Source organism: Bombina bombina, chromosome 3 (genome assembly GCF_027579735.1).
Source record: "Bombina bombina isolate aBomBom1 chromosome 3, aBomBom1.pri, whole genome shotgun sequence".
NCBI lineage: Eukaryota > Metazoa > Chordata > Amphibia > Anura > Bombinatoridae > Bombina > Bombina bombina.
Window position 1 is genome coordinate 472470594 of NC_069501.1, and position 17324 is coordinate 472487917.

The 17324-nt window shown below is 38.7% G+C and overlaps 1 protein-coding gene across 1 annotated transcript in view; it reads right to left on the reverse strand.

Annotated features, from left to right (window-relative positions):
* Positions 1 to 17324, reverse strand: part of EPS8L3 (EPS8 like 3) — a 289801-nt gene that overhangs the window by 41793 nt on the left and 230684 nt on the right. Inside the window, exons 11-13 of the mRNA XM_053706779.1 lie at positions 11665 to 11739; positions 11425 to 11573; positions 6795 to 6894 (exon numbers count right to left, since the gene is read on the reverse strand). Of these exons, the coding sequence (XP_053562754.1) occupies positions 6795 to 6894; positions 11425 to 11573; positions 11665 to 11739 (324 nt within the window). The remainder of the gene's footprint in view (positions 1 to 6794; positions 6895 to 11424; positions 11574 to 11664; positions 11740 to 17324) is intronic.

Here is a 17324-nt window from a genome sequence, read left to right on the forward strand (position 1 = left end):
TGCTGGAAGTAGAGGTCTTAATGATTGAAGCGAACATACTTGACCTATCTATGTGTGATAATTCAATATTCAGCTCCCTCTCCCAGCTGTTTATGTAGTGTGGGATAGTCGCGGTCTGTTGCAAGATAGAGTAGGCAAGTGAGAGAGTTCTTCTATTCGGTGTAGGAGAGTTGCACAATACCTCAAATGGAGTTTGTATGTTTAAAAATATATGAGTGACACTGTCGTAACAGAAACCAGTTTTCAAAAATAGATAACCCGTCATCTGATAATTCTCCACACCATTGATATGTTTTTTTTTGTTTTTTTTTATTTCAAAAAAGCTTTATTGAAACTCAAGTGACATACATTGTATACATTAGTTATGCTGCAATGTTACATTATATGATAAAATCTTACAAACGGTTTGGATCTGTAAAAGACTGTTAGGTAGAGTCCTCATAACTATGCTCCTCTTCAGTAGTTACATTCAAGAGAGGTGTCTTAAATTGACAGCATAAGAGGATAAAAAATTGAACAGTAACGTTGTTGCAGAAAGAATAAACATTTTATATCTTCAGCATTACAGAGTCTTGTGCACATGAAATTACTGTACCGAGAAAAACAGGAAATAAATCAACTATTATACATATAGTTACCATACACATTATCTGTGTTGTGCTAATCTGTAACTACTTCACTATAAGACTTGATTTCTATAGAAGGCTAAAAAATCTGAAGGCCTAATGTGGTGGGCATATCCCCCCGTGTACTGTGTCCGTATAAGAGTTAGTCTGCAGGTGAGTATTGCCTCCATAGGAGTGACATCTGCTCATGTGTTTCAATAGTGCCAGATTGTAGGTGGTGGTATCTCTCAAGCTGGAGAAAGTTTTCTACTTGTGTTTTCCATTCTTCTACTGTGGGGGGTGTATTCGATTTCCAGTGTTTTGGTATTAATGTTTTGGCGCTGTTTATCATTAGGATGAGCAGTCTCCTAGCTACATTGTTATTAGATTTAGGGAGGGACATATACAAGAGTATCAGAGGGTCATTAGGTATACGTTGTCCTATCACTTCTGACATAAAGCTCAGGATCTCCAGCCAGAATGTGTCCAGTCTGTCGCAACTCCACCAAATGTGAGTCAAGTTACCCTCCTCTCCACAGCCCCGCCAGCATTTATTGCTCGCTGTACTGTATATTTTGCGAAGTCTGCTGGGAGTAAGGTACCAACGTGTAAGGAGTTTAATGTTGGTTTCTAATACCCTGACTGAAATAGATGATTTCTTAGTTTCTAGAAAAGCTCTCTGCCAGTCCTTGTCCGGTATATCTAAACCTAGCTCCTTTTCCCATGCTCTGGTATAGCTGGGTAGGTCTTGTGAATCTCCTTTCACTAGTTGCTTATATATTAGCGATATTAGATGTCTGGGAGTGTTAGCAGAAAGGCAGAGGGCCTCATATGGTGTCAATTTTCTGGTAAGTTCTGTCTCTTAGAGTGAGACTGGATAAAATGACATGTTTGTCTGTATGAATACCAGTTAACTCCAATGTCTGGGTGCGTTTCCTGTATTGAGTCAAGAGTGTTAGTTGTCCCTTCCTGCTGAAACACAGAGATGATTCTGTTCTTAATGTGTGTACCTGAAGCTCTCAGCGACTCCTTGTGAAACCAGGGTAGGGCGGTGTTATGGCTTATTGGCAACATGGGAGAGATAATGTTGGACATGTGTGTTGTGGTGTTTAGTAGCCTGTCCCAAGTCTGGAAATTTTTTTATACATATTGAGATTAGGGACTCCCAACCCCCCGTTTTCTCTAGCCATATACATTGTTTGCCTAGCTATCCTGGGTCTGATGCCCTGCCAAATAAATTGTTCTAACAATGATTGTATTCTAGAGAGATATTGGTGTGGGAGTTGTATGGGAATGGTTTGCAGTAGATATAGGAGCCTGGGGAGAGCATTCATTTTTATCACATTTACTCTACCTATCCAAGATATTGATTTGCTTTTCCAACTGGAGAGATCTGCCGCCAATGTGGTTTCTAATACTTTATAATTCGATTGGAATAACTCTTTGGGGTCTGTGGTTAAGTAAATACCCAGGTATTTAAGCTTTGATTTTTTGTACTTTAAGTGGACAAATTTGCGATAGGCGCTGGAACTCTCTATCATCATATGTTAAATTTAGCATCTCCGATTTCGTGGTATTTATTAAGAAATTAGACACTTTCCCAAATTCCTGAAGCAGTCTCAATGCCTCTGGCAGGGAGTTCTCCAAATCTGTAAGTGTAAATAATACATCATCGGCGTATAAGGCCAACTTGTGTTCTATACCTCCCACCTCTATGCCTTTGATATTTAAGTTATTTCTTATTTTTTGAGCTAGTGCCTCTATGTAAATTGCAAAAAGAACTGGGGAGTGTGGGCACCCTTGTCTGGTGCCGTTTCTGATAAATAGTTTGTCAGACAGTGTTCCGTTCACCCTGATTCTGGCCCAAGGGTCTGTATAAAGGGAAAAAACATAATGTATGAATTTGTCGCCAAATTTCATTTTGTGCATTACTGCTTTTAGAAATTGCCAATTTACCCTGTCAAATGCTTTCTCTGCATCTGTTGATATCAGAGCCGCAGGGATTTTTTTATGTTTGACATAGGATATGAGTTGGAGGGCTTTTAACGTGTTATCCTTTGTCTCTCTTCCTGGGATAAAGCCTGTTTGATCGGTGTTTATTAAATTGGGGAGATATTTATTAATTCTATGAGCTAAAATTTTGGCGAAGATCTTCACATCTGAGTTCAAGAGTGATATCGGGCGGAAATTTTCAGGCCTATTTGGTTCCCTTCCCGGTTTTGGTAAAACAGTTATATGGGCTTCCAGCATGGTGTCTGGATATCCATCGGTTTGTAGAAGAGAATTGAACATATTAACTAGTGGGAGCAGTAAGTGGTGGGAGGTTTTATAATATTTTATACTGAAACCGTCGGGACCTGGACATTTGCCACTTGGCATAGATTTTATGGCTTTTTTAATTTCATCTATTGTTATGGGGGATTCTAACTCTTTAGCTTCGTCTATCTCCAGTGTTGGGAGGTTAAGATCCTCTAGATAATCTGCTATAGTCTGCGGTGTGGTTTCCTCTGTTATGTTGTAAAGTGAGGTGTAATACTGTCTAAAAGTCTCTGCTATATTTTTACTGTCTTTTTGTAACGTCCCCTGTTTGTCTTTAAGATTGTGTATATGTGTGTTTAGTTGGCAGCGTTTGAGGGCCCTTGCTAATGAGGTGCCTGTTTTGTCTCTGACATCAAAGTATTTTTGTTTAAGAAAAGCGGCTTTTCTTTGATATTCTTTTGTTAGATAACTTCTTAGAGATTGCCTAGCCTTTTGTAGTGATGCTAAAATGTCTTTGGATTGTGGATTGGCTTTCTGCTCTTTCTCCCAGTACCCTATCTGAGCCATTGTGGAGGTTAAAAATTGCCTATTCTCTTTTTTCTCCCTTGCCTTTCGGGTTATGATTTCGCCCCTCAGTACACATTTGTGTGCTTCCCATACTATTCTGTCTGACATGTTGTCCGTCCCATTCACTTTGAAGTATTCAGCTAATGCACTGTCTATCGCTTGCCTGTGTATGGGGTTTCCCAGCATGTGTTCGTCTAGTCTCCATGTATAAGTTGTTAACGGGATATCTGGCCAGTCTATCGTGCATTGTACTGGGGCATGGTCTGACCATGTGGTAGTAAGAATCTTCGAGTCAGTAATCATGGATAGCCCTAGTTGGTCTGAGAATATGTAATCTATTCTGGTAAATGTATTGTGGGGGTTGGAATAGAATGTATAATCCCTTGCATGTGTGTTCAATGTTCTCCATACGTCATGAACCTTTAGTTGATTCAGTTGTCCCTTAATAGATTTAGTCACTTTTTTAGGAGTGCTGGTGGAGCCGATAGATGTATCTACTTGTGGATCTATCGGGAAATTAAAGTCTCCCCCCAGGAACAAAACCCCCTTAGCATGTACCAATAACGAGTGGAACACTGTTTTAAAGATGTGTTGTTGGTCTTTGTTTGGGAGGTAAACATTTGCTATGGTGATTGGTCTGTTGAATAGGAGGCCCACTAAGATTATGTATCGGCCATTTTTGTCCCTCTCTATGTAAGTGGGTTTAAATTGCATTGAGTTCTTGAGCAGTATGCCCACTCCTCCCTTTTTAGTTGGTCCTGAGGCTAAAAACATGTTCCTGTATTTGTGTGATAGAACTTTTGGCTCCCTGCCCCTCTTAAAGTGCGTCTCTTGTATAAGGAGTAGATCTCCTGTATTTTTGTATAGATCTCTAAAAACCATTGATCGTTTTTCTGGGCTATTCAAGCCATTTACATTCACTGTTGTGAGTGTGATAGAATGCATTTTTGCAAGTTTTAAGTGGAGAGTTCAGGATATAACTAAGGTAATTACAGAGCGTGTCCTGAGTTGTGTTGGTGAGTTCGTATTGTGCCTCTCTACTGCGACACGTCCCTCTAGTCTCAGTGTCTTGTGTGTATCTCGTGTATGGTATTGTACTTCCTTATTTGGTCTGTGTCACAAAACAATGAACAATGTGCAGTTTCTTAATGCGATTAAAAATAACAATAAATTCTCAGGCTATTCCTGAGAACAACTTACACATCAATTAGCAATACAAATGTGTTGAAACAAATACCAACCGAGGGTAGTATCCCCACCCCCAGGCAACTGGCAAAACATTTTAAATAAGAAGTAAGACATACGACCTTAAGCTGCTACGACTGCTGCATATAGATAGTTCAAATGAAAATTAGTTCACTGTCCAGAGTTCTCTGTGCTTGCTGAGTGCACCCCTGGTGGGGAGCTTGACAGCGAGCGATCATTTTGTGTTGTTATGTTGCCAGTCCCGGCCAAGTGATCTTTTCCTCTTAGTTGTAATCCATCTTCTTCTTCTGGGTGCTTGATATTAAGCTGCAGAGTCTTATTGAAGCGTGGGAGGTCATCCAGGGTTTTGTAGATAGCAGTGTTGTTATCTTTAGAGGCGATGATGCTCACAGGAAAACCCCATCTGTATGGAATGTTATGTTCTCTTAGGGTGGAAGTTATGAAGTGAAGGTCCCTTCTTTTTTGCAAGGTCGCTGGGCAAAGATCTGCAAAAATTTGTATGTGGTTCCCTGCATGGGTAAACTTCTGTTTTAATCTGGCATGTCGCAGTATCTCCTCCCGGTCTTTGTGGTTCAATAGTTTTATAATTATGTCTCTTGGTGGGGCTTTAGGAGGAGGTTTCGCCCTCAGAGCTCTATGAGCTCTTTCTATACATATGTCAGGGGATTCACTCGTGCCTTTAAGGGTACGAAACAGGTCTTGGAGGCAACCCTCTATTGCATTTTGTAGTATGGTTTCAGGGATCCCCCTAATGCGGAGGTTGTTGCGCCTGCCTCTATTGTCCAAATCTTCAACCCTTTCTAATAGATGGTGAATAGCGTCCTCCTGCTCATAGGCTATTCTTGAAATATGTTGTATATCTTTGTCCGTGGTGTTGTGGTTGTCTTCTAACACAGAGACTCTGTTTGCTACTTTAGTTAAGTCTCTTTTAAGCTCACCGTACCATCCCTTGACTTCACCTATAATTTCCTTTATGTCCTCCTTTGTACATAAGGTTTTAAGGTCATCCTTGGTTAGTAAGTTGGTGTTTTTGTCTGATGGTGGCTTTTGCGGAGTTATATTCTCTTGTGTTGTTATTGCTTCCATCTCCATGGGGGAGGTTGTCGTTGCCTGGGCTTTTAGATATTGGTGTATTGGCTTAGTCTTATTATTTTTTCCTGGCTTGTGCTGATTGCGGACGGGCATATCCGCTAGCCTTGTGATGGGTAAAGTATAGATCTGCTATATGCAGGTGTCTGTCTAAGTTATTTGAAGTAGTATATGAGAGTCTGGCTGCAAGTTGTATGTGCCCACGTGGAACAGACAGTAATAAAAAAAATAAATTTTTTTTTTTTTTCCTTTCTCTTTTCTTTATGCCTCCCTCCTACAGGCTAATGACTTACAGTTGCTTTTTGAAACTGTATGTGTTATCCTCAGAGCAAGGGGCACGTAGGATGAGGTGCAATTTACTTCCAGAGGCCTCTAATTATGTCCAGTGTTAATTTTATGTACAAGAGTTTATAGTTAAACAGGTTCACTTTCTTCTCTGCCCCTGCAGCTTGACTCTTGTACCCCTTCTTTGCCTTCTCTGACTAGTGCTGTGCCCCCAACCCTAGTCTCCTTAATGTAGAGTCCCACCTTGTAGCTGCCCTTATCAGGCTAGTCCTTTGCTCTGTGCTGCTTATATGCCTGCTGCAGCTAAATATGGCCGTTCCGGTGTGCTTATATTGTGTATTGTGCAGGGACCATGCGGTCGTTTTACACTCTGCCCAGCCGCAGATCATATGCTGATCATCCCTCCGCCTCAGGGTTTCCCCTTACCTCTTGCTATTTGGCTGAGCCGCCGGGTCTCCCGTTCCGATGCCTCTCTGAATAATTGCGGGGCGCCACGTGGGTGCCGTGATCTGTGCTGGAGAATAGACGCGCACGGGTCCGGCTGCTTATTACTCTCTGCGATGCTTCCTCCGTTTGTTCAGATAGCCTTGGGGCATTATTTAGTGCAGCCGTGTAGCTATTTTTATGTTGCCCGGGAAGTGGGGCCTAGGAGCTAAAGTACTATGCGGCCATTTCCCTGTGCGGCCAAGCTCCGCCCTCCACCATTGATATTTTTAATAACTTTATGGATACATTTTAATACAAAAATAAATTTTGTAACAAACCTATTACTTATTTGCATACCTGAACTGGGTAACTGTTTGATGAAATCTCAGGGGGGATCCATCCATCAGAAAAAATGGGTATATATGAGGGTAAGTTCTTCCCATTGGGCCAGTCAGCTCTAGGGAAAGAGAAGTGAAAAAGTTTTTGGAGTAGGTTCAAAGGATAGCGAGGTCCATGTACTTGTCAAATTTTCATTCTGTAACTTCTGTCACGCTTTACATTCTCTGCATACATCATACACTGTAGGAAACTGTCTGTCAATACAAATGGCAATGATATTGGAAATATCACAGAATGTTGGGCTTATAAAGGGATTGACATATCATTTCTTACTGTATGCATACAACCTTCATGAACTAATTATAATGATTTCTATATTACCAAAAAAAAAATGTAATTTAATCGCTTGAATCACAATGTTACAATCATGTCAACCTCTGAAGCCCACTAGATGTCCCCTTCTATTATGCATTCTTTTATTTCTCGACATCAGTTATACTTCTTGTATACAAATTTACCTTGTTCATCACAATTTATGCTGGCAGTTTAATTCACCCTCTTATTTTACCCACAGCACAGAAATGTACCCGCTAATACATTACTTTCTTTTATCAATTTAAATTTTTTCTCTTTGTATCTTTTGTTAAAAGCAGATACTCATGCTTAGAAGCCTGCCCATTTCTGAAACCCTATATGGCAGCAGTTTTGCAAACATGTTAAACATTTGCAAGAGCACTAGATGTCTGTGTGCCTAGAAAAAAACAAAGGTGTAACTTAGTCACCTCTGATTACTTTTTTTTGCAAACCTTGGCCTAGTCTCCATTGCTGTTGTAAATGGTGTAAACTAGTGGTGACATAAAACATCTCCATAGTCTTTAATGTAAATGCCTGTTATTACTACTATTTTACAAAGGTTACTGGCCTTTATATTTTACTCACTATAATACTTTGTAAAACCAGCTTATAGAAAGTATTTAACCGAGTAACTGCCACCCAGCGTCCTTTATAACACAGTTGTTCAGCTAATTAGTCTGCTCCTCTCTCAGTCATGTGACTTATGTGTCATTGTGTTCCTTCAGTTGCTATGGAGAGCAGAAAAAAAGTCTTCTGTATGAGCTAAATATTAAAATATTATATAGTCTAAATTATTTTTATTTTTCACCAAAAAGTTATACATTATCGAATACACTCATAATATCTAATACATAAACTCTCTTAAACATTCAACCTTATCATAACTTCATATTTAATACGACAGTCAACACCAGAATTTTTGTTGTTTAAGAAAATAGATAATCCCTTTATTAACCATTCCCCAGTTTTGCATAACCAACACAGTTATAATAATACACGGTTTTACCTCTGTAATTACCTTGTATCTAAGCCTCTGCAAACTGCCCCCTTATTTCAGTTCTTTTGACAGACTTGTATTTTAGCCAATCAGTGCTAACTACTAGGTAACGTTATGTGCCTGAGCTCAATGTTATCTATATGACACACATGAACTAACGCCCTCTAGTGGTGACAAACTGTCAAAATGCATTCAGATTAGAGGTGGCCATCAAGATCTAAGAAATTAGCATATGAGCCTACCTAGGTTTAGCTTTCAACTAAGAATACTAAGAGAACAAAGCAAAATTGGTGATAAAAGTAAATTGGAAAGTTGTTTAAAATGTCATGCCCTATTTGAATCATGAAAGTTTATTTTGGATTTGACTGTCCCTTTAAGGCAAATTACACTTAGAAATATTTGCAATACATTTATTAAAACAATAAGGGCCAGATTATAAGTGGAGCGCTAAATATCATTTTCGTGAAAGTGATATTTGTGCTCCACCGAGAAATACCAGCACACGCTAATGTGTGCTGGTATTAAAAGTTGACAGCAATGTGAACGCGATCTTGAGAGCGCGCTTCCATAGGCTCCAATGGGAGCCTCGTTCTAATTAAGTCATACACGGCACAGAACCAAAAGCGCAATGAAGTGGGTAAGTCACGCAGCAATAGCAGCAAATTGCAAATATATTTGTAAATGCTTATATACATATATATTTATGTGTTTATATGCGTATATACACATATTAACACAGATATATATATATATATAATCATATACATATATATTTACTGGGAACACACAGTGCCGTTTTTTTTTATCTAACACCCCACACCTGTGAATCTCTACCCCCCAAAAAACTGCCTGGTGCAGTATTTCATTAAATTTTTTTATTAAAATTCTACAATTTTTATTTTTTAATAAAATACACTACACTCTAGTTTTGGGGGCATTTGGGGCACATTTATAAAATTAACCAGAGATCTAATCTCTGGTTAATTTTATAAGCTCTAATTGATACCGCAAGCTCACGGTAACAATAACCAGCCACTTGTGATGGCTGATTATTAATTGTGCTCCACTTGTAATCTAGCCCTAAACAAGTAAATGTTCTAAAGTCTAAAACATATTTTGCAATATAGTACAAAAACATTTATTCAAACTGTTTGGGACTGGTAAACGTTTTTAAATAGTTTGGATTTCAAAATATTTGATTTTTTTGATTTTTGAATTCCTGAAAAAAGGATTGTATATATATATATATATATATATATATATATATATATATATATATATATACTATAAATACTAATATAATGCATTAGAAAGTTCTTAAAAACTTCAGTAGGATCAAAAGTATACAATAGCATTTAAGTTTGTAAAGTACTGCATCTATTTAAAAATGTTCTTCTACTATAATAATTGAGAAATGTCTTTCTGCTTTCAGACCATGTAGAGTTAATGGGGTCAATTTATTAATAAAACTGCTGGTGCAATGCCGCCCCCTAAAGATTTGTGCCCACACAAGTAGGGGTAAAATTACACTGAATTGTGGTAAAAAAATAAACTTTCATGATTCAGATAGGGCATGTAATTTTAAACAAATTTTCAATTTACTTTTATCATCAATTTTGCTTTGTTCACTTGGTATTCTTAGTTGAAAGCAAAACCTAGGTAGGCTCATATGCTAATTTCTTAGCCCTTGAAGGTCGCCTCTTATCTGAATGCATTTTGACATTTTCTCACAACTAGAGGGCGTTATTTCATGGGTGCCCATGGTGTTACCTAGGAGTGAGCACTGATTGGCTAAAATGCAAATCTTTTAAAATAACTGAAATAAGGGGGAAGTCTGTAGAGGCTTAGATACAAGGTTATCACAGAGTTAAAAAGTATATTAATATAAGTGTGTTGGTTATGCAAAACTGGGGAATGAGTAATAAAGGGATTATATATTTTTTTAAACAATAAAAATTCTGGTAAGAGGTGAGATACCAGAAGACATGAGATGGATTATCATTTGAATTATAGTATTATTGTTGAAGCAGTGAGACAATGTAGTTTTTAACCTAAACTGGGTCAATAAAGCTACTCAGAAATTTCTACCATATGTACACACTTTTTTTTTCTAGGCACACAGGATTTTATTAATTATAATGTAGTACTTTATTTTTCCAATTAACAAGACATTATTGTTGACCTTATTACTGATATTTAATGGGACTTTTTTAAAGTGCATATTACACTTAAAGGGACAGTCTAGATCCAATACATAACTTTGATTACTTATTGTTACATACCTGAGCAGCATCCTGCAACTAATCCCACAACTATAAGCTTGTAAGAAATACATGAAACTTTTAAATATTCATTATTTGTTAGGAGCGGAAAATGGCCACCAAGCTCCGCCCACTTATTGCATGTATATTTTGGTATGTTAAGTTTCTCTAGTCACGATTGACTTAAATACGTTTTCTTACTTGCACATGCTGATTTGTGTGTGTGCAATTTGAAATAGTTAAAGGAACACTCAAGTCAAAATTAATCTTTCATGATTCATATAGAGCATGCAATTTTAAACAACTTTCCAATTTACTTCCAGTAACAAAATGTGCATAGTCTTTTTATATTTACACTTATAGAGTCCCCAGCTTCTACTCAGCATGTGCAATAATTCATATAATATACGTATATGCATTTGTGATTGGCTGATGGCTGTCACATGATATATGAGGAGTGTAAACAGACATAACATAACTAGAAAAAAAATCTACTACTCATTGGAAGTTCAGACATAGGGGCCGATTTATCATTTGTCGGACGGACATGATCCGCTGTAGCATTGTCTTGTTATGATGCATTTGTCGATTATGCAAATCTACTGCATTTACTGGTCCTTTAACTGAAAAATATTAAACATGCTCTGCTAAACTGTCATACAAGAAAACAGCAAACGGGACAAGAAGAAGATGTGAGCTGAGCTTGGCGGCCATTTTTTGGCAGCTAACAAATTATCATTATTTCAAAGTTTTATGCACTTCTTCGATGTGGAACCCATTGCAAGTTCTTGAATGGTATGTGACAATAAGTAATAAAGAATAAGTACTGGGTCTAGACTTTCCGTTAAAGGATTATGAGATTTGCATTAGAGTTTAGGATTATTTTTTAAGCAAATATAGAGTATTGCTGCTGCTTGTTTATTCTTGTTGTTGACTTGATCCTTTGTAAACATATGTGGGGATAGGTATTATTACAAATGGCTAGAGGAAATTGTTCTTTCTCAGACTATTGTTTCACACATAACCCGTGTGTTACCTTGTCCTCATCCAGGCATCTCCTAGGCTTTCCCACACGCGTCTTTCTTCCTCAGTCACATAATAGCTCAGCATTGTCAAAGCTTTCTGAGTAAGAAAAGGAGATACCACAGAAAAAGCGATATCCTTTCTGGGACTATTGGACAAGACCTGCAGCAGAGGGAGATGGAAAGATTTAATGGTAACGATTATATAATGTGCAGTATGCAAATTTAGCAACCCATTTCGCCATATTTCTCACCTTTGGAAGTGTGGTCATCATAATATGGATAAGATCTTTAGCTTTCGGCTCCTGAATATGGTCCTGGACTTTCGCCTGTGGAAATCACAGATTTTCATTTGAAGGGAAACATTTAATAAATGCATTACTATTTTCCCTGTAGACTTACAAGTTTTAAGGATGTAAAGGTCTTCTGTAGCTGGACATTTTATTGCTAAAGGGCTCCAAACTTTTAGAAGCATTGCCATTTTGTGGCTAGATTACGAGAGGAGCTCAAATTAGCGCTCCCGCTCACACGTTAACTTTGCTAGAAATAAGCTTTTTGCGTGAGTCGGGTAGCAGGCGTATTACAAGTTGAAAGTAAAATGATTCCACATAAGCAAAAAGTCCAACTTTGAATATTGTGAACACGTTAACATATTCCCCCTGCAGACTTCAATGCAGCACTAAAATTGGAAAAAACTAATCTTACTCGCGTGCACCCCAATGATGTTTAACCAGAGTGAGCTAACCTAACATGAATTAAGAATAATTCACATTCCAATGTTCTTGACACAGCAGAATATGTTCTATTTATTGTTAAACACGTATTTCTATATATAACTGATGTTTTTTGGTAAAATATATATCTATTTTGCAGGGTCATGGGATGTGTACCCAGTCCCCTCCCGTGTTTTGTATATGTCTAGGGTGATTACATAAGCCTGTGCACCCTTCACTTGTTCCCAGTTTGTTGGATTGAGAGCTTGCATTGTGTGGCTGTTTTAGGGACCCAGGTTTTGGAAGGGACCTTGACGAGGTATATAGATATATACAAATAAATATAGGAATATCTATTTTAAAATACTTCCCCTATGTGAAGAACATTGGCATGTGAAATATTTACAGTAAATACACAGTTAAACACTTTATTAAATATGAATATTACATAAATATGATTTTTCATGTTATCAGCTACTTGATTGCAAAGGGCTCCAATGCACATATATATATATATATATGTTTTTAAATATTTTTTTATCAAACAGTGTTATTATGAGTGCAACTGTACTGTTAAATGTATTTATGATGTGTTTTGTGCAACTTTCTTGTCGCATGTAACAGTTATCCAGAGCTCTGAAGTTACGCTAACCAGACACGCGTTAAATTCCATTGCGCTCAAGCAAACGTGTTCACTTTCAACTAATACGTGCGCTTCAACTAATATTGCTCATGCGCAGCAGTTAGCGACCACTCGTAATCTAGCCCCTAGCAGAGCAGCAATGCACAACTAGTAGAGCTGTGTTCAGCTAAGATCGGCAGTGCACTGCTGATTCAGAGTTAAACTTAAGTTAACTAGATTAAACTATGGTTGCCACCTCGGCCATGTTTTCATGGACACTTATGAGTTACACATGCTGCAGGGTGTGCAGGGAGAAACATTACATGAATAGTGCTGTCCAGGGTCACTATTCGTGTGCTTTCCAGGGCGCAGTGCATGTTCCCCTCTGCACACCCTGCAGCATGTGTAGCTCATAAGTGTTCAGGAAAACATGGCTGAGGTGGCAACCCTAGGTTATAAACACATAGTTCTGTGCAAGAAAAAGTACCCTACTATTTAAGATCCTTTTAATATTGCTCCTTTATGTGTCTTGAAGTAATGCAGCACCATAGTACAAATTTGGGGGTCGATCCGATAAAAATCGTCGCCCGCAAAAGCCGGCGACGCCAATATTTGCGCTGGTTTGGTATCACATATACGGCGTAACCTAGAAGTTACGCCCGTATATTTCTGCCGTCGCCCGTAGTTTTTTTGGCTATAGGCAGGTATACCAAACCAGCGCAGTTTGGTATCCAATATGCAGCGTAAGGACTTACGTGGCGAAAATGGAGAAAACTTACTCCATTTTCACCTCGCCACAAAAAGCAGCCGTAAGAAGCCTTACGCTGACTATTGGAGCCCCGTAACTCCCTAAACTAACTAGAAAATAAACCTAACACCTAACGCATGCGCAATGTCTATCTACCTGTCAACCGCGATCCCCCCCCCCCCCGAAATCCCTAATAAAGTTATTAACCCCTAAACCGCCGCTCCCGGACCCCGCCGCCATCTACATAAACTAAAGAAGATGCCGCCGGAAGGATGAAGACTTTGCTGCCGCTTGGAGGAAGACGTCGCCGGAGGAAGAAAAGGCCCTTTTAAGGGCTGGTAAGGTAAAGAGCTTTGAAATTTTTTTAATTTAGAATAGGGCAGGGAATTTTTTTTATTTTGGGGGGCTTTATTATTTTATTAGGGGGCTTAGAATAGGTGTAATTAGCTTAAAAATCTTGTAATCTTTTTTTTATTTTTTGTAATTTAGTGTTTGTTTTTTTTTGTAATTTAGTTTAGTTAATTTAATTGTATTTTTAGATAGATGTTTGTAGTTTATTTAATTTATTAATAGTGTATGTGTATTTGTAACTTAGGTTAGGATTTATTTTACAGGTAATTGGGTAATTATTTTAACTAGGTAGATATTAAATAGTTAATAACTATTTAATAGCTATTATACCTAGTTAAAATAATTAACAATTTACCTGTAAAATAAATATTAACCCTAACATAGCTACAATGTAATTATTAATTATATTGTAGCTATCGTAGGGTTTATTTTATAGGTAAGTATTTAGATTTAAATAGGAAAATTTTAGTTTATAAATGAATTAGATTAATTTAATATAAATTTAGTTAGGGGTGTTAGGGTTAGATAGAGTTAATATAGTTAATATAAATACTATAGTAACTATATTAACTATATTAACCCTAATATAATTAGGGTTAATATATATAATGTAATACCTATATTAACTATAATATACTTAGGGTTAATATAGATAATATAGCTGGCGGCGGGGTAGGTAGATTAAATTAGGGGTTAATCATTTTAATAGAGATGGCGGCGGTGTTAGGGGCTTACATTAGGGGTTAATAATTTTAATATAGATGGCGGCGGTGTAAGGGGCTTACATTAGGGGTTAATAATTTTAATAGAGATGGCGGCGGTGTTAGGGGCTCACTTTAGGGGGTTATAGATTTAATATAGCTGGCGGCGGGGTACGGGAGCGACGGTTTAGGGGTTAATAACTTTATTAGGTTGCGGCGGGGTACGGGAGCGGCGGTTTAGGGGTTAATAACTTTTTTTGTTGTTAGGCTAGTGAGGGGGGATAGCGGATAGAGGGTTAGACTTGTCGGGCTATGTTTAGGAGGCGTGTTAGACAGTGCGGGTGATTTAGACTTTAGTAAGGTTTTGTAGGCGCCGGCAGTTTCTAACGTGGCGCAAGTCACTGGCGACTCCAAAAATCTGTACTTACGCAGATTTCTGGACATCGCTGGTTTGTGAGACTTGCGCCACTTTAGCAAGTGACGGCGCCGCATATTGGATGGCTCGAGTTGCGAGCTGAAACTGCGGGCGACGCGGGTTCCCTCGCTTGCGCCGCAAACTGCGATCTATATCGGATCGCGCCCTTGATGTCTATGACAATCAGTTGCAAAAATCATTTTAAGCAATGATCAGCATCAAGGCATTAGTTTTTTCAGATAACTTAAGGGTAGGGAATCAGTGAAAAAGACTATCAAGAACGAGCAGCAGACATCATAATTGTATAGGATTTTATGTTTCAGTAGAATATAGTCTACACTAGTCAGCATATAAAGCTATTATCCAATATCCATTTACCTCCTGATGGACTGATCCAAACTTTATCATTTTATTTCTTGTCTCCCAAGTAGAATTTTTTTAGAAAACAAAATATAATATTCCTAATAATAAAGAAAGCTGGAGAAAGCACATGATATATTTATGCAACATCTGCTGACAAATCACATGTGAAAATGATGGATCCTGAGTGTCTGTGGTCTATTAAGTAATGTTGGAATGTTTTACAAAGGCGCTTTGTATTTGTTATTTATACAGTTTTAAACTGAGTGTGTTCACAAAAAATGGGCCGGCATCTAAACTTACATTCTTGCATTTCAAATAAAGATACCAAGAGAATGAAGAGAATTTGATAATAGGAGTAAATTAGAAAGTTGCTTAAAATTGCATGCTCTATCTGAATCACAAAAGAAAACATTTGGGTTCAGTGTCCCTTTAACCCCTTAATGACCGAGGACGTGCAGGGTACGTCCTTTAAAAAAAGTCACTTAACGACCAAGGACGTACCCTGCACGTCCTCGGTTTGGAAAGCAGCTGGAAGCGATCCTGATCACTTCCAGCTGTTTTCCGGTTATTGCAGGATGCCTCGATATTGAGGCATCCTGCAATAACATTTTTTACCCCTCCGGTGCAGAGAGAGCCACTCTGTGGCCCTCTCTGCACCGGACATCGATGGCCGCATTCGTTGGTGGGTGGGAGCTGAAGTGGGAGGTGGGTGGGCGGCCATCGATGGCTTCTTGGTCAGAGAGGGGGGCGGGATCGGGGGCGGTATCGCCGGGGCGCGCACGGGCGCGCGCGCGTGCACGGGGGTGGTGGGCGGGCGCGTGCACGGGGAGGGAGCGGGTGGGAACCACTTACACTACAGAAACGGTTTTTTTTATTATGGGGAGAAAGGAGGGATAAAATCCCTGATTAAAGGGATCTGGGAGGGGGTGGGGGATTAGTCTTGGGGGGGGGGAAGCTACACTGCAGAAAAAACAAAAATAAAAAAAGCTGCCAGTACCCAAGATGGCCCCCAATAAGGCAGAGGGGGAGGGTTAGAGAGCTGTTTTGGGGGGGATCAGGGAGGTTGGGGGCTAAGGGGGGGAATCTTACACAGCAGCATATGTAAATATGCTATATATAAAAAAAGGATACCTTTTATTTTAGTACTGGCAGACTTTCTGCCAGTACTTAAGATGGCGGGGACAATTTTTGGGGTGGGGGAGGAAAGAGAGCTCTTTGGGAGGGATCAGGGGGTCTGATGTGTCAGGTGGGAAGCTGATCTCTACACTAAAGCTAAAATTAACCCTGCAAACTCCATACAAGCTACCTAATTAACCCCTTCATTGCTGGGCATAATTCACGTGTTGTGCGCAGTGGCATTTAGCGGCCTTCTAATTACCAAAAAGCAACACCAAATCCATATATGTCTGCTATTTTTGAACAAAGGAGACCCCAGAGAAGCATTTACAACCATTTGTGCCATAATTGCACAAAATGTTTGTAAATGATTTCAGTGAGAAATCTAAAATTTTTAAAAAATTAAACTTTTTTCTTTATTTGATCGCATTTGGCGGTGAAATGGTGGCATGAAATATACCAAAATGGGCCTAGATCAATACTTTGGGTTGTCTACTACACTAAAGCTAAAATTACCCCAAAAAGCTCCCTACATGCTCCCTTATTAACCCCTTCCCTGCTGTGCATAATACACGCATGGTGCGCAGTGGCATTTAGCGGCCTTCTAATTACCAAAAAGCAACGTCAAAGCCATATATGTCTGCTATTTCTGAACAAAGGGGATTCCAGAGAAAAATTTACAACCATTTATGCCATAATTGCACAAGCTGTTTGTAAATAATTTCAGTGAGAATCCTAAAGTTTGTGAAAAAAATTGTGAAAAAGTGAACAATTTTTTTTATTTGATCGCATTTGGTGGTGAAATGGTGGCATGAAATATACCAAAATGGGCCTAGATCAATACTTTGGGATGTCTTCTAAAAAAAAATATATACATGTCAAGGG